Here is a 24,929-nt window from a genome sequence, read left to right as displayed (position 1 = left end):
CTATTGAAGGTAGTAATAAACCTCATGCTATACTGTTTTTCTTCCCTCCTACAATTTTATTTAAAACAAAAAGATCTGCCCTTCTGTATGCCTTATTAAATGCCGTTTAAATAACAAGTGCAGGATATTTTCTTTCTTTGAATCTTTTGGCTATAGATGTCATGATGCCTGCCCCCGGAAGACCAGACCAGACCAGGCCCAGCAGCCCCGGAAGCAGGCATCATGCCACTTGGAGCATGCCCAAAAGCCCCAGTTAGGGGCTGTTTGGGTACACTCCTGGCACCTATGGCGCCAGGCTCATTATTGATAACTTACCTGAAGCAGACCATGCTGCATACTCACCTGAGGCAGACCATGCTGCATGAAGACTCAAGCCAAATGAGGCTTAAGAGGGACTCTTTTACTGAAGGGACTATTTTGTTACTTGGGTGGGGCTGTGGAAGAATACTTACCTGGATCTTCTTCCAAGTCTATTTAAACCATGCCCGGACAGCCACACGTGCTTCGCGTTATTCTGCTTGCTGCAGCGTAACGCTCACCGTGTTTTCAGCAGCACCAGTCTTCAGCCACGCCCACTTCAGTCCTGGGACTCCTGAAACAAGACGACAAAAAGGATAAAGGTTAGAACAGGAGTTTTAACTTTAATCCTTACCTGTATCCTGATCCATTTCGCCACGGAACTGAAAGACAGAAGTCTTTGAAGCATCGCTTCGCATTCCTACGGCGCCGCGCTGAACTCACCTGCTTGGTGGTACTTCAGCATTCCATCACGCTCTCTCCATCTCGCGGCCACCCTCCGACACCTAAGGAGACAAAGACAGCAAGGTCAGCAAGGGGACTCTCCAAGGCCATACAAGCTACCCCCAAGGACTTACCTGATTTACCACGGGAGGTACTCACCTCATTTCGGGTCGGCGCAGTCAACTCTGCTTCATCGCCGTACCCCGCCCCCTAAGGGGAGAAAGCAAGGACAATACCAGTTAGCCCCCACAAAACTTACCTGATTTACCACGGGGGTCTCACCTCATCTCGGGTCGGCACAGTCAACTCTGCTTCATCGCCGTACCCCGGCCCCTAAGGGGAAAACACAATAGACTTACCTGAATCTTACCGAGTGCCATTTGGAAATCTTCGAGTGGATAAATCGTCAACCTGCAAGGAATCGGACAGAGTGAAGAGCAGACATTTGAACTCTTATGAACAATTGGACTTTAGAGTCAATATTGGAACTCACCAATTCCTCTACGCCAGTGAAGTAACTGGTCATCAACGCGCCCCTGCGGTCGACGCAGGATGGAGAGCTCATCCTTCCAAACCATCATGTGAGACTAAGGAGGGGACATCAAGAGTGATCAGTGGGAAGACAACAGGAGTGGGGAAGGTGGGTTGACACTCAATTCCACGGGTGGTTAATTCCTCTTCTCCTTTGCAAAAGAATATTCTTGCAAGCCAGACAAACTAGGCTGAGGGGGCCAGTCCAGTCAGTCATCTCGGCGCTACACGTCACGCTGGTGGAAATAACAGCGGCCCAGTTCCGGTCGACGCCCCCGTGGGAACCAGGTGAGCGTAACAGAACGCGAAGCCTACCCACAAATACCCACCTGGGCGTCATGGAGACCTCAGAAACTGATCAGTTGGCCCAATTATTAAGGGAATTAAAGGGCCGAAGTGCATTCCGCCCGCCAAGAAACCAATGCCCTCAGGAGGGAACTGATAGTGTCAAAAGAACGAACTGATGAGTTAGCCAGACAACTATTACAGAGCCAGGCTGGACAAGCACCTCTACCAGGACTTGGGGCAAGTCCAGCTCCTGTACCATCGAGTAACCCGGTGCAGATACATTTACCTGGAGCCGTTCCTTTGGCTCCGCCTGAACGCTTTGCCGGAGACCCAAAAGGGTTTGCAACATTCATGAATCAATGCCGCTTGCACTTTTTATGTAGACCTGGAGCTTTCCCAAACGATCAGGCCAAGGTAGCCTTTGTACTGGCATATCTCAGCGGCAGTGCGGCGGATTGGTCCATTCCACTAGTTAACCAGGATGACCCGATTCTTCAAGATTTCCAGGGTTTTCGAACAAGCATGGAAAGACTATTCGCCCGACACTCCCGAGGACAGGCTTTGGACAACAAACTTTTATCCCTACGTCAAGGTAACCAGGATCTTTTATCTTACATTGCAACTTTCAATAGATTAGTAGTGGAAACCGAATGGCCTGAAGCCAAGCGAATCACATTATTCCATCGAGGACTTCGAGGAGAACTCAAAGATGTTTTGGCCCAAATCGTGAACCCGCCTCAAGACTGTGCTGAATATATAGATCTAGTGGTCCAGCTCGATCACAGACTTCAAACCAGGAAGGCTGACCGAACCAAGTTTGAGAACAGGGTGTTGGTTAAAACCCATGTAAGCTCCAAGGGAGTAGATGTCTCAGAACCAATGCAAATCGGGGGGGTTAAAGGACCCCTAACCCAAAAGGAGAGAGATAGAAGACGGCAACTGCAATTATGTTTATATTGCGGAACTGCTGGTCATTTTCTTCGGAACTGCCCTGTAAAACCACCCAAGAAAGTTATAGGAGCAGCAGACGAAAACCATGTGAAATCTGACTCGGGAAACGACCACGCCCGGCAACCGTAGAGGTCCGCTTGCCAAGCTTAAAGAAGGACACTCTGACCTCGCATTTCACCATACCCATGGTCCTTGTAGATCCAGAGCAGCCATCACGCATGCACGCGGTAAAGGCGTACGTAGACAGTGGAGCCATAGGAAATTACTTGGACTGGGAATTGGCTACCAGGAGGAATCTATCTCTCACCTGCAAGACCACGGCCGATGTCACCACTGTAGATGGAACGGAAATTGCCTCTGGACCCGTAACTCATTCCACTGCAGAGATGACATTGCTGAGTCAAGATGGGCATCGAGAGGCTATGATGTTTGACTTAATCAAGGCCCCACAGTTTCAGCTGATACTGGGGATACCTTGGTTGGAAAAACATAATCCCTGTATTGATTGGCGAGAGAAGAGACTAACCTTCCCAGAATGTGCTTACACCTGCTACCCAAGGAAAACTCAAAACTCAGTCCTGGCCCCAGTAATTCCAGTAGCCATGCAATTACCTGTTGAATACCAAGACTTTCAGGATGTCTTCCAAAAGGAACAGGCAAACACCTTACCACCTCACAGATCGTATGATTGTCAAATAGATCTTGTACCTGGAGCACAACCACCTTGCAGCAGAATCTGTGCCCTTACGGAACCCGAAAATCTTCATTTGCGCCAGTACCTAGACCAGTACCTTGCTAATGGCTTCATTCGCCCGTCCAAATCCCCTGCATCTTCAGCTTTGTTCTTCGTACCGAAAAAGGAAGGCGACCTTAGAACATGTATAGACTACCGCACACTGAATCAGATAACCATCAAGAATCGATACCCACTGCCTTTGATCCCAGAACTACTAGACCAGGTGAAGGACGCTTGTATATACACGAAACTAGACCTTCGGGGGGCATATCATCTGGTACGTGTCAAAGAGGGCGACGAATGGAAGACTGCTTTTCGCACCAAGTACGGACTATTTGAGTACCAGGTGATGCCATTCAGACTATGCAATGCACCAGCAGCCTTCCAGTTCTTCATGAACGATGTCCTCCGAGAACTTATCGACGTTTGTGTGGTGTAACGCTCACCTGATTCCCACGGAGGCGCAGGTCTGGCTTCGAGTGCTGTTGCTTCTTCAATGGTGAAGCGCAGGACTCTGAAGATGGACAGGAAGGGCCCTCTACTCTGGCTTCTCCGGCTCGCAGGAATATTCCCCTGTGCGTGAAAAGGGAGTATTACCTACTGACTGAGTTATGCTCAAGCCTCCCACTCTCTTCCAACCCTCCACGATACCCTTCCACGATTCCCCGTGAAGTCTCACCTTGGGGTCTGAAAGGACGAGCTCTCCATCCTGCTTCTGACGCAGGGGCGCGTTGAACCCAGTTACTTCACTGGATTGAGGTTGGATGGGAGTTCAGGTAAGCTTGATTATACAGGTAAGGCGCTGTAAAGTTCTGTTGCAAGTTCAAAAGTTCAAGCTTTAAATAATAATGGTCATTGTCTTTTTTCAGGTGATGAATGAAGATTCCTTTGGAGACTTCTTGCAACAAAGCGCTGATGTTGATGTCTTTTCCCCATAGGGGCCGGGGTTCGGAATGCCGGAGATATGGCGCCGACCCGAAGTGAAACGTGCAGTTCCAGTAAAGATCTGGTAAGTCCTAGATGAGCGCTCAGGTAATGTTTTTGCATTCGCTCATCTAATGTCTTTGTCTTTTTCCCATAGGGGCCGGGGTCCTGCTTGGAAGCAGCAAGACCCGAAATGAAATGGGAATGACCCAACAGGTAAGTCTTAGAAGGAAACTGAGCTTTTCCTATTCCCTTCCTTCTCTCACCTCTTATTCTTGTCTTTTTCTCTAGGCTCTGGGAAGTGGCTGTGTATCCGGATGATCGCTGCTGAAGATGGAGGAACCCAGGAAAGGTGAGTGAAATGCAGCGCTGCAGCGATCGTAACAAAATACTTTTAAAAATGATGTCTTCAGGATCGTCGGTGATGTCTCCGTGGTGCAGATTAGCTGGTAGGTCTCTTGTCTCCCTTTGCAGGTGACCCAGGATGCTGACAGGCCTGGCTGAAGTCCAGATGCAGGAGCTGACACGGTGAGCGTCCAGCTGCGAGGAGCAGAACAACGCGAAGCGTGAGTTGCTGATCGGGTGTGGTTTAAATAGCTTTGGAAGAAGTCCCAAGTGTGTATCCTTCCTCCGATCAGGTATGTATCCTTCCACGACCACACCCGGGTGGAAAGTAGTCCCACAGGTAAAGTAGTTCCTATTCAGGCCTCAAGAGGGCCTGGATGTGGCAGCATGGTCTGCATCAGGTAAGTGCACATTAAAACACTTGAACACATGTCTAGCTTTATGAGCGTGGCGCTTAAGGCGCCAGGACAGAGGTCCAACATGAGCCTGGCGCCTAAGGCGCCAGGACTGCGTCCAAAGGACCCCAGCTTGGGCCTGCTGGCACTCCCCTGGGGGAAATGATGCCTGCCTCTGGGGTTGCTGGGTCGGACCTGGCTCTTTGGAGGTAGGCATCATGACATGTGGTCGTTTACATCGACATCTTAGTATACTCTATCAGAATCTGAGCATGTAAAACACGTCCGAGCAGTCCTAGAGAAGTTACGCCAGCATAAATTATATGCTAAACTGGAAAAGTGCATCTTGGACTCGGACCTTTAACCCCAGATATTTGGGACCTTTTTCTGTCAAGGCAATTATGTGGCCATCAAGTTGGACCTACCTGCTCATATGCGAATCCATCCAGTCTTCCACGTGTCTCTTTTGAAGCCAGTGCAACCAGGAACTAGGCTAACCACTCCACCTGAACCTATCCTCATAGACGGGGAGCCCGAGTTCGAAGTCAAGAATATTTTGGACTCAAAAAGAGGGAGATCAAAACTCTTTTACCTAATTGACTGGAAAGGTTATGGTCCGCAGGAAAGGTCTTGGGAACCTAGTGACCACGTGCATGCACCTCGTTTAGTGAAGAGGTTCCATCGGGAATTTCCAGACAAACCACGGCCAAGGGGGAGAACGACTTTAGGAGGGGCCTTGAGGGGGAGTGCTGTCATGATGCCTGCCCCCGGAAGACCAGACCAGGCCCAGCAGCCCCGGAAGCAGGCATCATGCCACTTGGAGCATGCCCAAAAGCCCCAGTTAGGGGCTGTTTGGGTACAGTCCTGGCACCTATGGCGCCAGGCTCATTATTGATAACTTACCTGAAGCAGACCATGCTGCATACTCACCTGAGGCAGACCATGCTGCATGAAGACTCAAGCCAAATGAGGCTTAGGAGGGACTATTTTACTGAAGGGACTATTTTGTTACTTGGGTGGGGCTGTGGAAGAATACTTACCTGGATCTTCTTCCAAGGCTATTTAAACCACGCCCGGACAGCCACACGTGCTTCGCGTTATTCTGCTTGCTGCAGCGTAACGCTCACCGTGTTTTCAGCAGCTCCAGTCTTCAGCCACGCACGCTTCAGTCCTGGGACTCCTGAAACACGAAGAGAAGAAGGATAAAGGTTAGAACAGGAGTTTTAACTTTAATCCTTTCCTGAATCCTGATCCATTTCGCCACGGAGCTGAAAGACAGAAGTCTTTGAAGCATCGCTTCGCATTCCTACGGCGCCGCGCTGAACTCACCAGCTTGGCGGTACTTCAGCATTCCATCACGCTCTCTCCATCTCGTGGCCGCCCTCCGACACCTAAGGAGACAAAGACAGCAAGGTGAGCAAGGGGACTCTCTAAGGCTATACAAGCTACCCCCAAGGACTTACCCGATTTACCACGGGGGGTACTCACCTCATCTCGGGTCGGCGCAGTCAACTCTGCTTCATCGCCGTACCCCGGCCCCTAAGGGGAAAACCACAATAGACTTACCTGAATCTTACCAATTGCCATTTGGAAATCTTCAAGTGGATTAATCGGCAACCTGCAAGGAATCGGACAGAGTGAAGATCAGACATTTGAACTCTTATGAACAATTGGACTTTAGATTCAATACTGGAACTCACCAATTCCTCTACGCCAGTGAAGTAACTGGTCATCAACGCGCCCCTGCGGTCGACGCAGGATGGAGAGCTCATCCTTCCAAACCATCAGGTGAGACTAAGGAGGGGACATCAAGAGTGATCTGTGGGAAGACAACGGGAGTGGGGAAGGTGGGTTGACACTCAATTCCACGGGTGGTTAATTCGTCTTCTCCTTTGCAGAATATTCCTGCGAGCCAGACAAACTAGGCTGAGCGGGCCAGTCCAGTCAGTCATCTTGGCGCTACACGTCACGCTGGTGGAAACAACAGCGGCCCAGTTCCGGTCGACGCCCCCGTGGGAACCAGGTGAGCGTAACAGAATACCCCTTCCTCACCTATTCTTCTTCTGGGGAAAGCTCCTCTTCATCTGAAGGAATCGTTGACCCCTTCTTCTTCGATGGCTTCCTCTCTTTGTAGAGATATGGCCGACACGAGAGGTAGCCACTATGACCGCAGAAGAAACAGCCTAGGCAAGAGGCCAAGCTCCCAGGAGTTGCCAAAGTTGAAGGGAAAAAGCGGAGGCACAAAAAAACATTCTTTGTGGAACCCGGCGTTCTTCAGCTAACTTGGATCCACCAGGTGGTAGTAAATTTGAGTCCAGGATTATCCAATGGGGGGGGGGAGGGGGGTCAGAAGTGCGAAGAATAAGGAGCTCTAAGGGGAGGGTCTCATCATGAAAGAAGAGAAGGATGGCTCTGGAAGATATTGCAATTGAATCAAAGAGCATGAAGTAAGGGGAAGAGGTGTAGTGAAAAAGGGAAAAGAACCCCTAAGAAACTGCGGTTCCAGGAAGGAAGGTAGCTGTATTCTGAAAGCTGAGGAGCCATGTGGGAACACAGCCAGTTGCTCAAACGCAAAAGGTGGAAGTGGCTGCAGAAATGTAGTAACCGGAAGAGCTGCGGGAGGTACAGTCGCTGAGGTGGAAGCAGCTACTGGAATGTTGCAAGGGAGGAGCTGCCAAACAAAAAACAGATCCCAGGCATGGAGTCCAGGTATCTGGAGGGACGGAAGCTGTAACCGCGTGGTAGAGCCACGGGAGGAATGATTCCAGCCCGGTAAAGCAATAGCTGGAGGGGGAAGGGGATTTGGCAGCCTGCAATGCAGAGGAGCCGCGAAGCAATAGGAGGGCAAAGAACGGGAATGCACAACAAACCCGGGGGAGGAGCAGAGCGCCAAAAGCAGAAGCCAGCAAGCTGTGCTGTAAGACTCCCAAAGGAAAGAAAAGCGCAGAGATAGCAAGTGGGAAAGCAAGTCACATCAAACAGCGTGCAAACCTAGAGGGAAAGGCACAAAGGTATCAACGCGCCGAGAAGGGGGCAGAGCCTGCCTTTGAATCCGGCGTGATGAGAAAGACAACCAGGCATGAACGTGGAGTAAGAATGTACCGGTACGTTCAATGGAGGAACTTCCATCTCCTCCACACACTCCAATTGTGCAGGCCGGTGGCAGTATGCCCCCTTCTGTACCTGGTGGTTCTGGGTTTTCCTCGATGGGTCTGACTGAATTGTTTGATGAGATATGGGGCTTTGATGAAGGAAACACGCTCCCATGAATTCTCAGAAAGGGGATAACCTTTCCATTGTACTAAGTACTGGAGCCTACCCTTGTAATATCTAGAATCCCAAATCCTTGAGACCTCTTATTCCTCCGTCTCCTGGGGTGCTTCCGTTTGGATGGGTTTCTTCTTGCGATCAGGGACGCAAGTCCGTAGAAGAGAGGAGTGAAAGACCGGATGCAGTCTGTTTAGGGAAGGCCGTAGTTTGAGTCTGAAAGCCACTGGATTGATCTTTTCAAGGATTTTGAATGGTCCAATAAATCGGGGGAGGGGTACTTTGAAGGGCAAACCCATCTGGGTAAATGTTTGGTGGATAACCACACCGAGGAACCTACATCCCAGTCCGGGACCCTTCTACGGTGTTGATCAGCTTGCTTCTTGTACACTTGTCTGGCCTTCTTTAATGTTTCTGATGCCTCTTTGTGAGCTTGGGTGATGTCTTTAAAGGAGGGCATCAATGGTGGTACAGTGGAAGTTGGAAAGCAGAAACCGAGGATGGAGACTGTAGGTGCAATATAACAGACTCATCCTTATAGCCGTGCGGACAGTGTTATTGTACACCAACACTGCCGTCGGAAGCAGATCCACCCAGTTGTCTTGACAGGAATTTATGAAGCATCAGAGGTACTGCTCCATGGTGTAGTTGAGGTGTTCGGTCAGTCCATTCCACTGCAGATGGTATCCAAATGAGAGTGCTCTATCGATACCTAACAAATCACACAAGGTCTACCAAAACAGAGGTAAATTGTGTACCTCGATCTGAGACGATAGACTCTGGCAAACCATGTAACCTGAAGATTTCTTTAAGAAAGACCATGGCGGTTGTAAAGGCCGAAGGGAGGCCAGAGAGGGGTACGAAATGAGCCAGTTTACTGTAAGAGACCACCACTACCAGAATGGCAGTACAACCCCTGGAAAGAGGTAGATCCACTACGAAGTCAGTGGAAATATGGCTCCATGGTCTGGCAGGAGTGGGACCTTGTTCCAACAAACCAATGGGTTTGCCTGTGTTGGACTTACATTGGAACAAGTAGGACAGGAGCCGACAAATGCCTTGACATCACTGTGCATTGTTGGCCACCAGAAAGAGTGTTTAATGAGTTCCAGGGTGGCATTGATAACTTTGTGACCGGCAGTTCTTCCTTCATGGCACCAGGTGAGAAAGAGCTGTAAACCAGAGTTAGGTACTACTAACCGGTCTTGATAGAAGAGGAGGTCTTTGTTCTTCCTGTAAGAGGGGTCCGACTGGTCATCAGGGAATCTGGCAGTGGCCTCTTGTACTTCGTGGAGGAAATGTGAGACTCCAAGAAAACAGTTGCTTCTAAAGAGAGTCTCCCCACTCTGTCCTTTGACCTCAGGAGAGGCCCATCTGCGAAAGAGATCATTGGCCACAGAATTGTCCGATCCTGGGATGTAGGTAATGGTGAAATCATATGGAGCAAAGAAAAAAGCCCATCGGGCATGGCGTGCATTTGAACACTCCATCTGTTGAAGAACCTTGGGGTTGCGGTGATCAGAACCGATCTCGAAGGCATGTACCGAACCTTGTAGCAGATGTCTCCACTCCGTACAAGCGTGTTTTATCGCTAGCAGCTCCTTTTCTATAACTGAATAGTTCAGTTCTGAAGCGTTTAGCGTCTTTGACAAGTAAGCAATGGGAAGCTCACTGTCTCCAAAACATTGTTTAAGGACTGCTCCGATAGCCCCAGCAAAAGTGTCAGCCTCTACAATGAATGGTTTGGTTTGATCGGGCTGTTTGAGTACAGAGCAAAAAGTGTCTTTGAGAAACTGGAAAGCAGAATTGGCTTCCTCTCCCCAATCGAAAAGGTACATTCTTCTTCAGTAGAGTCGTGATGGATAAAATGATCTGTGAGAAGTTGGGGATGAATTTGCAATAGAAATTTGTTAGCCTCAGAAATCTTTGTATGTTCTGACAGTCGACGTAATTGGCCATTGTTGGACGCTGTCACCTTGCATTGGTCCATCTCATCCCCTTGTCGGAGAGAATGAAACCTAGGTAGGGGGCCGAGGAAACGTCAAACAAACATTTCTCAGGTTTGAGGAGAAGAAGATTCTTCTGTAGTCGACCCAGAACTTCAGAAACATGTTCTCAGTGAGATTCAACAGTCTTCGCGAATACCAAGAAGTCATCCAGGTAGATAATAACCGTCCGATACAAAAGGTCCGAGAACATGCTGTACATGAAACGCTGGATAACAGCAGGGGCATTGACAAGACCAAAAAGGCATGACTATACTCGAAATTACCGTAAGGTGTTCTAAAGGCGGTCTTCCATTTATCCCCCCCGTTTGATCCTCAACAGATATGCCCCTCAGAGATCCAGCTTAGTGAAATTCTTAAGAGCCCTGTACAGATTCTAGCATGGGATACCGGTCTCTTACTGTCACCCGATTGAAGCCGCGATAGTCAATACAGGGGCGTAATTCCTTCGAGTCCTTCTTGGGTTGAAAAACAGAGAAGGCCCTGCTGGTGACTTTGATGGCTGTATAAGTCAATTCTGTAGATTATCATCCAAGTACTCCTTTAGGGCTTGTTTTCCGGGGATAGTAAGAGAAAACATGCGTCCAAAAGGTACCAAAGCGTCTGGTTTAAGATCTACAGAACAGTCCTCTGGGCGATGTGGTGGTAGCTGTTTTGGTATTTCATCCAGAAATACTTCCTTAAAGGAATCATAGCAAGCTGGGATGCAATGAATACTCAAAACTGCACACTCTACCTGGGAGCACTCCACTGAGGACCCCTGGGACCAGAGAACAGGGAAGCAATGTGAGGAGCATTAGGCAGAAGGAAAATGAATCCTGTTCTCTCTCCAATCAATATATGGATTGTGGAGTCTCAGCCAAGGAATTCCCAAAATGATGGGGAAATGGGCGGCTCGAATGAGATCAAAACAGATCTTTTCCTGGTGATCACAAAATGACTGAAGTTAACGGGGGAGATGTATGGGTAATTGGACCCGAAATCAGAGGTCTAACATCAACTCCTTCTACCGCCTGATTCTCCTTTCTTTCTTGTCAGGGAATTCCCTCCTAGCAAGCCCAAACCTTGTCCTGCCGCTCTCACTGTCTATGAGTGCCAGTGCTTCTGTCTTCTTGCGGGGAAGCATGAGACAGAGGCAGACGGCCAACAGGCGGGAGTGTAATCCTGCTCTCCAGTGCACATGACTAGTAGGGAACCCCCCCTTGTTTCCCCGATCCTGGGTTCCTCCTAGGTCCGGGGTTTTCGTTTCTGTGACGCTGTGTGGGCACTTCAAGGGAGTCAAAGTATATGGCTGTCTGCCCCACAGTACATGCAAAGACCTAAATCGTGCCTTTGTTTCCTCTCCGTAGAGGAGAACGGTCCTCGAGCAGAACCGATTTGCATGGGTTCTTCTTTTGGCATATACCCAGAAGTTGAAAGCGGCAGGACTGGGATTGAGCTTGTTGGAGTTTCCGGTGCTCGGCCTTCCTTTCTTTAAGACGGTAATCAATCTGTAAAGTAAAGGTAATCAATTCTGTGAATGTAGCAGGGCAAAATATTCTTGCCAGCTCATCTTTCAGCTCTTCCTGCAAGCCTCTTCTTAAGACAACATACTGTGTCTCCTCGGGCCAACCGCTGTGGGACGCAATACATTTGAAGTCACTGATGCAAGTCATGAGGTCAGTCGATGCTGGACGGAGATCTAACAGGGATTCACAATCAGAATACACGACCTCTGACCTCTCAAAGGTCTGTCGCAAGAGGGCCAGAAAGGCTCGAAATTTGTGTAAAGCAGGGTCAGCAGACGCGACCAGGGGTGTGACCCAGGCCAAGGCATTGCCCACCATGTTGGATACCATGAATCCTAATCAGGACTGGTCTGTAGCATAGGTAGTGGTGCGAAAAGTAAACTAGACTATGCAGGCATCTATAAACTCTTTGAGCTTTTTTGGCAAGCCATTGTACTTGCCGGTAGCCAAAGCCATTGGTGGGCGGTCTGCAGATTGGTCCCTAGAGGTGACCATGTGCTTTAGCACGTCATTTTCAGCCTTAATTGTTGTAGTTCTGCTGAGAGACCTTGTACAGCAGCTATCAGCTCCTGGACCTGTTCAGCGGTAGCCATGGTAGTGGTAGTCCTTTGGCGTTGCAAACTGTCACCTTTATTGGCGAATACCCCCTCCTCACCCGATTCTTCTTCTGGGGAAAGCTCCTCTTCATCTGAAGGAATGGGCGACCCCTTCTTCTTCGTTGTCTTCCTCTCCTTATAGAGATATGGCTGACACCGAGAGCCACTATGCCGGGTTAAGAAAAACCCTAGGCAAGAGGCCAACCTCCCAGGAGTCGCCAAAGTTGAAACGAAAAAACCGGAGGCACAAAAAACCCTTATTGGTGGAACCCAGCGTTCTTCAGCTAACTTGGATCCAGCAGGTGGTAGTAAATTCGAGTCCAGGATTATCCAATGAGGAGGTAATAAGTGCGAAGTAGAAGGAGCTCTAAGAGGAGGGTCCTATCATGACAGAAGAGAACGATGGCTCCGGAAGATATAATTACATCAAAAGAGAGCAGGAACTAAGGAGAAGAGCTGTAGTGAAAAAGGGAAAATAAACTGCGGTTCCAGGAAGGAAGGTAGCTGTATTCTGAAAGCGGAGGTACGCGTGGGAACACCGCCAGTTGTTCAACGCAGAGGTGAAAGCGGCTGCAGGAATGTAGTAAGCAGAGGAGCCGCCTGAGGACACAGCCGAGGTACATTCGCGGTGGTGGAAGCGGCTAATGGAATGTTGCAAGAGGAGGGGCCGCCCAACAAAAACCACAGATCCCATGCACGGCATTCAGGAAGCCGAAACCGCGGGGGAGAGCCGCGGGAGGAATAATTACAGCAGGGTAAAGCAGTAGTTGGAGGCGGGTTTTGGCAGGCTGCAACGCGAAGGAACCACAAAGGAATATGAAGGCAAACAACAGGAATGCTGAGAACAAAGCACGGGGGAGGTGCGGAGCGCCAAAGGCAGAAGGCAGCAAGCCGTAAGACCCTCAAAGGAAAGAAAAGCACTGAGATAGCAAGTAGGAAAGCAAGTTACATCAAACTGCGTGCAAACCTAGAGGGAAAGGCACAAAGGTTGCAACGCGCTGAGAAGGCGGCAAAGCCTGCCTTTGAATCCAGCGTGAGGAGAAAGACTGAAACAGGCATTAACGTAGAGCAAGAACGTACTGGAACGTTAAATGGAGGAACTTCCATCTCCTCCACACTCCAATTGCACAGGCCAGTGACAGATACAGTCGATCAAACAAAAATACATTGTGTCCCAGTCAAAAAATTAACAAATCAATAATAATTTGGGAACATTCTCTATAACTAACAGACCTCATGGATAGTGTTTGAGTGCTGCAATGCCCAGATTATGATTGATGCACGTATCATGACAATAGATGCATTTTCTAGCAAAGATTATTAGAAGCTACAATGGGTCACCCCCGGTGGCTTGTGTAACCTTTTATTGACTTTAGGGAGGAAATGTATACAACGGGTACTAAAAGCATTGTTTTACTTTCTATTCAATTAAGCCTAATTGGAATCACTTTTGTAATATATCAAAATGTTCGCGCTTAGACACTTGATAAAGATTCATTTTGAGGCTTTTATAGCCTTTCATATCCCCAAGCTGTCACTTGGGCTTCTCAATATAATCCTTAGTATACATTATGACAATGCTGTCCCCTTCATCAGACACTTGATAACACCACAATTATCCATCTGCAGAGCCTGTAATGCTTCCCATTGCATTTTACTGAGATGAAAACCCTTGACATTACCTTTCGCCTCCAATCTTTTAAAGTCCTCAAATACTTCAAAATTGAGACCGTTCGATATCACAGGATTAAATTTAGACTTGCATTCTAATTCACCATTAACCGAGACCATGGTATCAATAGCTAATCGATCTAGATTTTCTGTGTTCCAAATATTATGCATATCATAAGTATTATGCATAACACTATTCTGTGTATCACTAATTTCACCAATAGCTTGCGTTTCAAGATTCATTGCAGGTAAAGCAGGTATGTATTTTACAGTGAAACTAGTAATTTCGACTGGAGTCCTTGCTTTCTTTCCCTTAAGATATGCTTGATTAGAATGCTATTGTCATGCAACGCATTCCTACCTGGCGTCTTTGGCCCGATTCCGATTACGCACTTCCTAATTCATGTCACGTCTTTCACGTCATGTCCACTTAACGGTCTAGTCTTTCTCCGTTTAAGAGAACGTGGCGTTATTTAAGCCACACCCTATCTTCCTTCTGTGCGTTGCAACCCTTCCGGTCAGCTGTGCTTTCTTTTGCTGCCGCGGTTTGCTGTACGCTGTATTCTGGCTCCGCTGAGCTTTCCTCTCTCTTCTACTCCTCGTCCTTTCGGGTTCCGTTTCCCGGGACTTTTCTCTCTCCATTTTCCTCCTTATTCTTTGGTTTATTTACCATCCTGTTTTGCTTGGAGTTTTTCCGTTTTATTTTTGTTGTGGGAATTATTGCATTTCCTACACTTCCTGTTTCCTGTTATTCCTTCCTCGCTTTCTATTACTGAGTATTGCTGATTTCCGTTGAGTTCAACTGCTACAACCTCCATCAGGATTCCCACCTGCCGTTGTGATTTCCTGGGGTTTTTGCCTACACTTGGCTTTTTTACCCTTTCCGGTCTCTCCCGGGAGGAGGTCACGGTCAGGGCGTTTCTATCGTTCTCACTGTGGCTTCTTCTCGTGGGAGATATCCGCAACAAAGAAAAAAAGAAAAGGACTACAGAGCGCATCGAACTCTCAGATCTATCGAAGAGGACTCTGATTCAACAGGTGAGGCGGTTGAAGAGGGAAGCGGGGATATTGACATCGAGATTGTTGACAGTTTGCAACGCCCCCAAACATCAAGAATGGCTACTCCTGAGCAAGTGCAAGAGTTAATAGGTGTGGTGCAAAATCTTTCTCTCGAAATGCAAAACATGAAAGCTGAAAATAACCTTTTGAAACAAATGGTGTCGGCACGCGAACCACCCACAACAGCTCTACCTCCTATGTCTTTATCCTCTGGGAAGTACGATGGGTCTCCTAAGACCCTAAAAGAATTCCTTGATGCTTGCAGGGTGTATTTTTCATTTAGAACCCGCACCTAAGCTTCAGATCATGCCAAAGTCGGGTTTCTAATATCAAACATGACAGGGAATGTAGTCACAGGAACCAACCCAATTCTCAAAAATTTCGATACCTTTGTGGATCTAGTAAAACGCACATTCGAGAGACCAGAAGTATCTATGGCAGCAGGGGAAGACCTGCTAGACATTCGCCAGGGCCAAGCCGATGTGTTGTCTTACATTTCCTCTTTCAAAAGACTGGCATTGGAGACTGGTTGGTCGGAGCAATCTCAATTTATATTATTTCGCCGAGGCCTCAGAGAGGAACTTAAAGACGAATTGGCTCATTTTCCTCGTCCTGCCTCATTACCGGATCTGATGACTGCCGCGCTTCAGATGGAATTCAGGATGCAAGAAAGGTGGCAGGAGAGACGCAAGACACGCCCCTCTTTTACAAGAACCTCCTCACCTACTTCAGCTTCACTCAAACTTAGTGACAAACCCATGCAAATCGGAGCTACTCGTCTGTCCCCGACCTCTGAAGAAAGGAAAAGAAGAAGGGAACTTGGCCTATGTGCTTAAGATCATCATTCAGTACATAATTGTACAGAATTGCCTCATAAACCGGCAGAAAACGCAACCCCTCGTACCTAAAAGGGACGGGTTATCGAGGGCAATCTTCCAGTCCCTATGTGACTATGTCAATTGATCTTCAGATCCCTCAGAAGATTCACGGCTTATGGTATTAACAGTAAAAGTTACCATTCATGGCAATCAACTGGAGACCCTGGCACTCTTAGATTGTGGTGTGGCAGGAAATTTTGCTGATACACTCTGGGTGGACAAAGTTGGAGCCAAGCGAGTTGATCGCAGACACGGCCAAAAGGTTGAGGGGGTAGAGGTACACCATTGAGTTCTGGACTCATTGTACAAACAACTGAACCTCTGCCTCTCACCATTTTTCAGCATTCAGAAGTCATCACATTCGACATTATCGGGGCAGCTAATTTTCCTCTGATTTTAGGGATCTCCTGGTTACGTCAACATAATCCCAACATAGACTGGAAATCCAACAGTTTGCATTTCAATTCTAATTTTTGTCAAGCACATTGTTTCAAGGACACACCTTATCAGAAGGTAAAGATCCATCCCACCACTCTTCACACGACCGTTGGAGTACACTCTCTTGACAAAGTTTTGGAGGATTACCAATCAGTATTTGCAGAGGCTGCTCCCATGTCGTTACCTCCTCACAGACCTGAGGACTGTGCCATTGACCTGGCTCCCAGCGCTCTCTTACCCTTTGGCAGGATGTTTGTGTTATCAATAACTGAAAAGGAAGCACTACGGAAATACTTGGATGACAACCTGTGTAATGGTCTCATTAGACCTTCAAAGTCCCCGGCAGGTGCTCCTTTGTTCTTTATCCCCAAACGGGATTCCAAAGACCTCAGACCATGCATTGATTATAGGGGACTTAAAGTAACTCTCAAGGACAGATACCCCATGCCGCTAATCCCAGACATCTTGGAATCTGTACAAGGAGCAACGGTTTTCTCAAAGTTGGATCTACGTAACACTTATCATTTACTCAGAGTACATCCTGGAGATGAATGGAAAACTGCGTTCAGAACACCATTTGGCCTATATGAAAACTACGTGATGCCCTTCGGACTAGTGAATGCTCCCACGATTTTTCAAAGGTTTATCAACCGTATCTTCTCAGATTTGTTATTTGTGTCTGTTGTCGTTTACCTTGACGACATACTGGTTTTCTCTCAGACCATGCCAGAACATTTAGTACATCTCAAAGAAGTACTGGAGCGACTCAAAAGGCATAAACTATTAGTCAAAAGGGAAAAGTGTGTATTTGGAGTTTCTTCTGTACCCTACTTGGGATTTATTCTTTCATCTCAAGGAATTCAAATGGACCAAAAGAAGGTCGATGCCATTCTACAATGGCCAGCTCCTTCATCTGTTAAGGAAATACAGCGATTCCTGGGCTTGGCTACTTTTTACAGGCGATTTATGCCAGGGTTCTCGAACATCGTTCTACCCATCACCAGTTTACTTAAGAAGTCAGCCACGCTTTTTTTCTGGGACACTCAGGCTGAAGACAGTTTTCAACTCTTGAAGAAAAGTTTCTGTAGTGCTCCCATCCTACGTCAGCCAGATCAAAGGAAACCTTTTATCCTTGAGACCGATGCTTCAGCTGCAGCCATAGGAGCGGTTTTATTACAGGAACACGACAATACAGAACATCCAATAGCCTATTTGTCAAAGACTCTACAACAAGCCAACAGAATTATTCTGTCATTGAAAGAACTCTTAGCCATGAAAAAGGCTTGCGAAGTTTGGAGACATCTTCTACAAGGGAGTTGCCAATCCTTCCCAATTCGAACTGATCACAAAAATGTACAGGTGTTACAGTCAATGGATTGCATAAACTCCAGACAAGCAAGATGGGCACATTTCTTTTCACAATACGACTTCCAGATTACCTACATCCCCGGAAGTCAGAATACCTTGGCTGATGCTCTATCCAGAAAGACACTTGCCTCCCAGACAGCCTCTTCCTACCCTGAAAAACTGTTCCCAAGGAATCGAATAGTGGCTACCATCACCTCATTTTTTCAACAGATTAGAGAAGCTGCTTCCTCTCAACCGGAGCCCCATGGCATGACTGAACGTGATGGCCTGTTCTTCAAAGATAAAAAGATATGGGTACCATCCAAGACCCTCCAGAAAGACATCTTGTCTAGGTGCCATGATCACAAAACAGCAGGCCAGAGAGGGCAAGCCAGTACCTTAGACTTCATAAGAAGAGCCTTCTATTGGCAGGGTTTGCCTGAGGATGTTAAACGGTATGTCAGGACCTGCAAAATCTGTTGTCAGAGCAAAAACAGTACGAGGCCCCTTGGATTGTTGCAACAAGACACCATTCCTGATCGCCCGTTGAGTCATATCCACAGATTTCATTGTGGACTTACCACCCTCACAGAGACACACATGTATAATGGTGACTATCGATTCTCTCACCAGGATGGCCCATTTTTCTCCGCTCCCAGCATGGCATTGGTTTTCATAAAATACATTTTTAGACTCCATGGTCTCCCAGACAAAATAATATCTGACCGGGGGAGTCAATATGTCTCTAAATTCTGGAAATCACTTTGTGCTGCTCTTAACATTCAGCGTGCTTTATCATCTGGATTTCATCCCCACACGAATGGCCAGACGGAACGCTTGAATGCCACCTTGGAACAATACTTACGCAGTTACACGAACTTGGAACAAGACAACTGGGTGGAACTTTTGCCAACGGCAGAATTCGCCTATAACAATGCCAGCCATTCAGCAAGTGGGATGTCTCCTTTCTACTGTTCATATGGTTTTCATCCCCGAGCCATTATTCCTCTCTCGACCTTTCAACCTACCCTTCCGGCGGTTGCTGAAACACTGTCCGGGTTAAAAGATACTCAAGAAAAAGCAAAGGTAAACCTGAATGACAGTTTACAAGTCTATAAGAAACAGGCAGATCGACACCGGCAGGTGGTTCCTGATTGGAAAGTGGGCTCTAAAGTGTGGTTATCCACTAAATACCTCCCAAGATGGTCTCGTCCGTCAAAACTCTCCCCTCGGTTCATTGGACCTTATCCTATCACTGAGAAAATCAATCCAGTGGCATTCCATCTAAAATTACCACATGCATTGAGACGGATCCACCCGGTGTTTCATGCTTCACTTCTTAAGAGTGCCGACCAGTCTCACAAGGCTCGATCTTTATTTCTTCTCACTCCCCTGATTCATCTGAATACGAGGTCTCCCAGTTGTTGGATTCTAGGTATCGCAAAGGGCGCCTGGAATACCTGGTCCATTGGAAGGGTTTTTCTCATACAGAGAACTCTTGGGAACCTCATTCACATATCCATGCCCCGATACTACTAAGAAAGTTTCATCGATTACATCCTGGTAAACCGGGAGGTCTGTGTCTTGGAAGGGGGCATACTGTCATGCGACGCATTCCTACCTGGCGTCTTTGGCCCCGATTCCGATTACGCACTTCCCAATTCCTGTCACGTCTTTCACGTCACATCCACTTAACGGTCTAGTCTTTCTCTGTTTAAGAGAACGTGGCGTTATTTAAGCCACACCCTATCTTCCTTCTGTGCGTTGCAACCCTTCCGGTCAGCTGTGCTTTCTTTTGCTGCCGCGGTTTGCTGTACACTGTATTCTGGCTCCGCTGAGCTTTCCTCTCTCTACTCCTCCTCGTCCTTTCGGGTTCTGTTTCCCGGGACCTTTCTCTCTCCATTTTCCTTCTTATTCTTTGGTTTATTTACCATCCTGTTTTGCTTGCAGTTTTTCTGTTTTATTTTTGTTGTGGGAATTATTGCATTTCCTACACTTACTGTTTCCTGTTATTCCTTCCTCACTTTCTATTACTGAGTATTGCTGATTTCCGTTGAGTTCAACTGCTACAACCTCCATCAGGATTCCCACCTGCGGTTGTGATTTCCTGGGGTTTTTGCCTACACTTGGCTTTTTTACCCTTTCCGGTCTCTCCGGGGAGGGGGTCACGGTCAGGGCGTTTCTATCGTTCTCACTGTGGCTTCTTCTCGTGGGAGATATCCGCAACAAAGAAAAAAAGAAAAAGGACTACAGAGCGCATCGAACTCTCAGATCTATTGAAGAGGACTCTGATTCAACAGGTGAGGAGGTTGAAGAGGGAAGCGGGATATATTGACATCGAGATTGTTGACAGCTATTTAGCTAGCTTTATCTTTCTCATAAAGCAAGTTAATCTGTGATTGTACATGATCATACTTAGAAGGACAAAAAAGTAACCCTTGTGTTAACACATCATGTTCACTGATGGACAATACCATATCTGCTAGATGTCAGAAAGCACCAAAGTATTGACTGAAAAGGATACGGTACTCAAAAGGATACAGGTGGTAGGGTCTTCCGGATCCCTGTTCACACGATTTGATAGTTGTGAAGTCAAGTTTAGACCTTCCAAATGATACAACTCTCTGACTGATAAAACAGGCAGAGAGATGGATCACTGGAAAGGGCGTGGGTGAGGTATAGGAAGTCAGCCTAGAACAAAATAAAGTATCATAAGAAACTGCCCCAAACTGAGTATGATAGAACAGAAAATGACATGAATGCACACACTGACCTTAAGTCTAGGGCATTAGAATCCAACAGAAGTCTCTTGAGGAAATCCAAAGGTAGAACAAACGACAAGGAAGGGAAGATTAGTAAGGGAGACTTATCCCGAACGGAACGAGGCTCACGCTAGATACGGGTTGATGCACCACAGGATAGCGTCCAAAGTACTGTTCACTGTCGCCTTCCAATTATCCTTGAAAAGCTTCCTTCCCACGTAGAGAAAAGTATAGAAATGAATCAATCCCCCTGTTAATGTCACAGGTGCAGGAATTGGAAATATCGCCCTTTTTATGGTATAAACAAAGTACATGCGGTTCTGCACAGCTGCGAAGAAAATAGCGTGCGCGTGCGGAAATACACGCGATTTAGGATTCACGCAGTCCAGGCCAGCCGCGCTTGAAGACAACGTGTGCGTGTGGATTTACACGCGAGCAGGATTCACGCAGTCCAGGCCAGCAGCGCTTGAAGACAACGGGTGCGTGCGGATTTACACGCGAACAGGATTCATGCAGTCCAGGCCAGCCGCGCTTGAAAATAGCGTGCGCTTGTGGGTTTGCACGCGAACAGGATTCATGCAGCCCAGGACAGCCGCGTTTGAAGACAACGTGCGCGTGTGGATTTTACACGCGAACAGGATTCATGCAGTCCAGGCCAGCCGCGCTTGAAGATAGCGTGCGCTTGTGGGTTTGCACGCGAACAGGATTCACGCAGCCCAGGACAGCCACGTTTGAAGACAACGTGCGCGTGTGGAAGGACACGCGAACAAAACAGCTCCAGGAATCAGCGTGTGGCGGAAAACACGCTATAGAAGGCCCAAAAAGTAGCTGAAGTAACCTGCAAGGATGCAGGACGGAGGTTAAAGCTACACAACGCCAAATGATTCGATCAGAAGCAGCGAGTGGAGTTTCCACGCTGCTTTTATACGTAATGCCGTAGTTCACGTGACGAACAGAATACACGTGAAGTTAGCGACGTGAAAAGTGCAAACGTCGTTTTCCCGGCAACGTATCGAACAACCGCCATTTGGAATAGAACGGTCTAGCTGTTCTACGAGCGTAGGAGGTAGGACCACGTCCGGCATGCATGACACTAGATAGGTCAATGACTTGCAAGTCACTTTTCATTTCTCCCTCAGCCCTTCAAAGCACATTTCCTTTGGGTGCATTCTTGCTCCCGTTTACTGCCTCTCTTCCCTGATGCGTGCAGCTGCACTTCTCTGTTCCTTGTATACCTCTTCCTCCCCCTCCGTTTGATGTTTTTCCTCCATCTTGATACAATAATCAAATTTCTTGAAATGTACTGGGAACCTAAGGGGAAATCAACCCAGCCAGCCAACTTGGTACCGTTGGAACTTGCATTCCACTTTTCATATACCTTTATCTCTCCTACAGTTTATGAGCGTTCTGTTTCTTTATACATAGAAAAATCATTGCTTAGTGCCAACACACACAAGTGGTGTCCATATTCTTACATTCAATCCAGAAAACCATGGTAGTAAATGGTTGCTTCCTGTGGAACTTAGAGGTCAATTATCAGGGGAGTAGACCAAAGAGGAATCACAAGAATGTATGCCGACTGAACCAATACGTTTTTGAAAGTTGAAAAACGTGGGCCACAGAATAAACTTAAATGTTGTGCACCTGTTAATTTTAAAGACAACAGTAAAGGAATGGCAGACTAAGGTCTTGGGACAAAGGGGGGGGGGGGCACGTGACAAATCAATTGTAGAAAATCAAAAAAATATTTATGATATACAAGAGAGGAATAGAAAAAGGTTCCCAAGACTTGCTCTAAAAAAGAATAAACACTTGATTTAGGGCTGGGGAGCGAGAAGGGTATAAGAGGTAGGAAACAGCTAAAGCAAAGTTTCAAAAACTGGCTAAAATGACAAAGTAGTAATGAACATTAGAAACTGCTAGTCTATGATGAGGTCAGTCATTAACAAGGATAGTAGAAGTCTATGGTCCTTGTTGAATAAATGTGATACACAATCAGTTAAACAATACAAAAACGTGGACCACCCCCTTTGAGTCGTCTAATCTTTGACAAAGATGATTTGGGTTTATGAAATGCGGTGATTAAGGCTGATTGATGCTAGTCTGTGGGCAGATATTCTGATGTTAGTATTTCAACAGATCTAAAAATAGGGACATTTCCAATTTAGTATTTTATTTTATTGTTTAAAGTGCTGACCTAGCACCAGAGCAGCAGAGCACTGTCCTGTAGCAGGGTCCCAGGCTCCAGAAAGCCTTGTGGTTGATGCAGAGTTCTGTGGGAGCCGTCTGTGGGCTCTTGGTGTGTGTCTCGCAAGGTGGTAAGAGATCTTACAGGGGAGCCGGTTAGTCAAGGGAAGGGAGGAATAGGCCGTATATTGCAAAACAACCTGCATTCCTACTGCAGGCCATTTCAAGACAGGTCCCATTTCTCTACGTCACAATGCCACCCGTCAATTCCATTATCTTTGTCCCGCCTGCCCGCCATCTCAAGCAGATACATTGTATCCCATGAGGAACACAAACATTTGCTAGTTGGCAGATGAAAGAAAGGGGCAGCCTGGAAACTCCAGCTATTACCATGAGCGACTTATTAAGTGCTATGCGAGGCAAGACATTTGGATATGAAGGGCTGCTTGAAATTAGAGGAAAGCAGACACCAATTTCAGCTTCCTTAGTTACGATTAGTATGTTGTTTGCTAAGCCGAGAGATGCCTCAAACCTCACTATAACATGCTCAGGTGCTATGCTCAGTGGCCTTCTGGGACCTTTGCCTGTCATGGCAGGGCAAGCAGTCTGGGCCCAGAGTGCCCGCTCACTTCACACAGAGGTCTACCTAGCCGTCTCCCACAAGCCCCAAACTCTTCCCACAAAGTGCAAAATGAAATCCCCCCATCCCCATATCCATAGAACTTACCTGTCGGCCCTGGCTCCCCCACAGACGCTGCTCCAGGCCTCCACGCTGTTCTCGTTCTCTCCGTGCTTCGGCCCGGTGCTCATCGATTAATAGCAGCAGCTCAGTGTTCCTACGCTCCAGCCGCAATCGCGCCACTTCAGTGCGCTCAGCCTGAGCCTGCATTGCTCCCAACTCAGTGGTCAGCTCTGCCTGACGACCACTCACTGACCAGTAATTAAATGCTAGCAGTCCAAGTACAGCCAAGAGAACAAGAAGCACTGAGGGTGGCAGGCGGGGCCCGCGTCGAGGAGCCCCAAACCCTGCCATTCAGAGAAGGAGAGAGTGTGAGTATTAAAGAAATAAGAAGAGGATAGTGCACGAATGGACTAGTGTTGAAGTTGACCAGCCTGTATGTTAAGAGGTAGGGAGAATGGAGACACGGCAGTTAGCGCTGTGGTGAAATCAGACAGAACAGATTCAGGGAGTGGCTACTAGCTGGACATTCAGTACACGGTTTTACCAAGAACACAATCGTTAGAGGAGCAGAACAATTCACTAGAGGCCACGGTGTGTGGAGGGTTGGAGAGAACTCGGTATTGTGTCATTTGGCAGTCATTGAGTGGATAGTAATTCCAATGGGTAGTTCGCGGACGACAGAAGAAAATAACGAGGCACAGGGTAGTCTGTCGAGAACCGTTTAGCAGCAGCAATCTATAAAGAGTGGATGAAACAGCGCCTGGTGGGGTGGTGGTCACCGAGTGGTAATGTGCTTTTTTGTGTAGGCTGTCAGTAACGGTTTGGACCAAGGGACCGGGGTTTTGGGAACGAGAAGGGGAGTCAAAGGACAGTGAGTGCCAGGGGATGTAATACTGGACAGTCTGTAAAGGGGGAGGGAGGTGTCACAGATCGATCAATTGCTGAAGGGGGATGGGGCGCTGGAAATGCGGCGACGGCTTCTTGGGAGCGGGTGCGCGCTCTTGTTAGATAGCCCTGCTAGAATGGCTGATGATTTGTGTTACTCAGCTTGAACGCACTGTATATTTCTGGAGTTCTCTCTCGCGCAACCTCCGTTTACACCCGGGCTTTCAGACACTAACGAACCGCCACCCTAGCTTGGGATGTGCGTGACCTGCAGTGACAGCCAATAGTAACTTCAGCCCTGGCATCAGTGATGCTTGTGATTTGAGGATCAGGGGCTTCAGGGGTGGACCAAGCGAAGACCTGCAAGTGCAAGAAAGATAATCAATAAAGAGGCGTAGCCTGATCGAACAGGCTGACTGGAGTTGCGCAGTGTCAGAGCGAATGTTTGCAAGAAACGGAAGAAAGACTATAATGCTCGAGTCAAGCGTCTACTTCCCATCCGAGAAGCGGACCATAGCAACGCCCCACCTCCTCTTCACAGACGTGGCACGTTGCGTTCCTTACTGGGCACGTGACGTTCGACGTCTTCTCTCACGTCTTGAGCGGGAAGGAGCTGGCTGTAACAAGAAAGGGAATGTGCGTGCTCTTAGGTTAGGTGGCAGAGCTTTATATTGGTATTTTGGGTGCGCCAGCTGAAAAGTGTATTTATTTTCAACACCCTCTTCGTCTAGT

The 24,929-nt window shown here is 47.6% G+C and overlaps 1 protein-coding gene across 3 annotated transcripts in view; it reads right to left on the bottom strand.

Moving 5' to 3' along the window:
- GOLM2 (golgi membrane protein 2) overlaps window positions 1–24,640 on the bottom strand; it is an 801,157-nt gene extending 776,517 nt beyond the window's left edge. Inside the window, exon 1 of one of the 3 annotated variants that reach the window (XM_069624194.1) lies at window positions 23,358–24,640. In XM_069624194.1, the coding sequence (XP_069480295.1) occupies window positions 23,358–23,663 (306 nt within the window). In that variant the 5' untranslated portion in view covers window positions 23,664–24,640. The remainder of the gene's footprint in view (window positions 1–23,357) is intronic. The other 2 variants (XM_069624193.1, XM_069624192.1) reach the window with 2 other exon arrangements.
- Between the last annotated feature and the right edge of the window lie 289 nt (window positions 24,641–24,929).

Source organism: Ambystoma mexicanum, chromosome 11 (genome assembly GCF_040938575.1).
Source record: "Ambystoma mexicanum isolate Mex_15411 chromosome 11, UKY_AmexF1_1, whole genome shotgun sequence".
In the NCBI taxonomy this organism is placed as follows: domain Eukaryota; kingdom Metazoa; phylum Chordata; class Amphibia; order Caudata; family Ambystomatidae; genus Ambystoma; species Ambystoma mexicanum.
The sequence above is the reverse complement of the archived record's forward strand: the minus strand, read 5'-3'. Positions and strand labels throughout refer to the sequence as shown.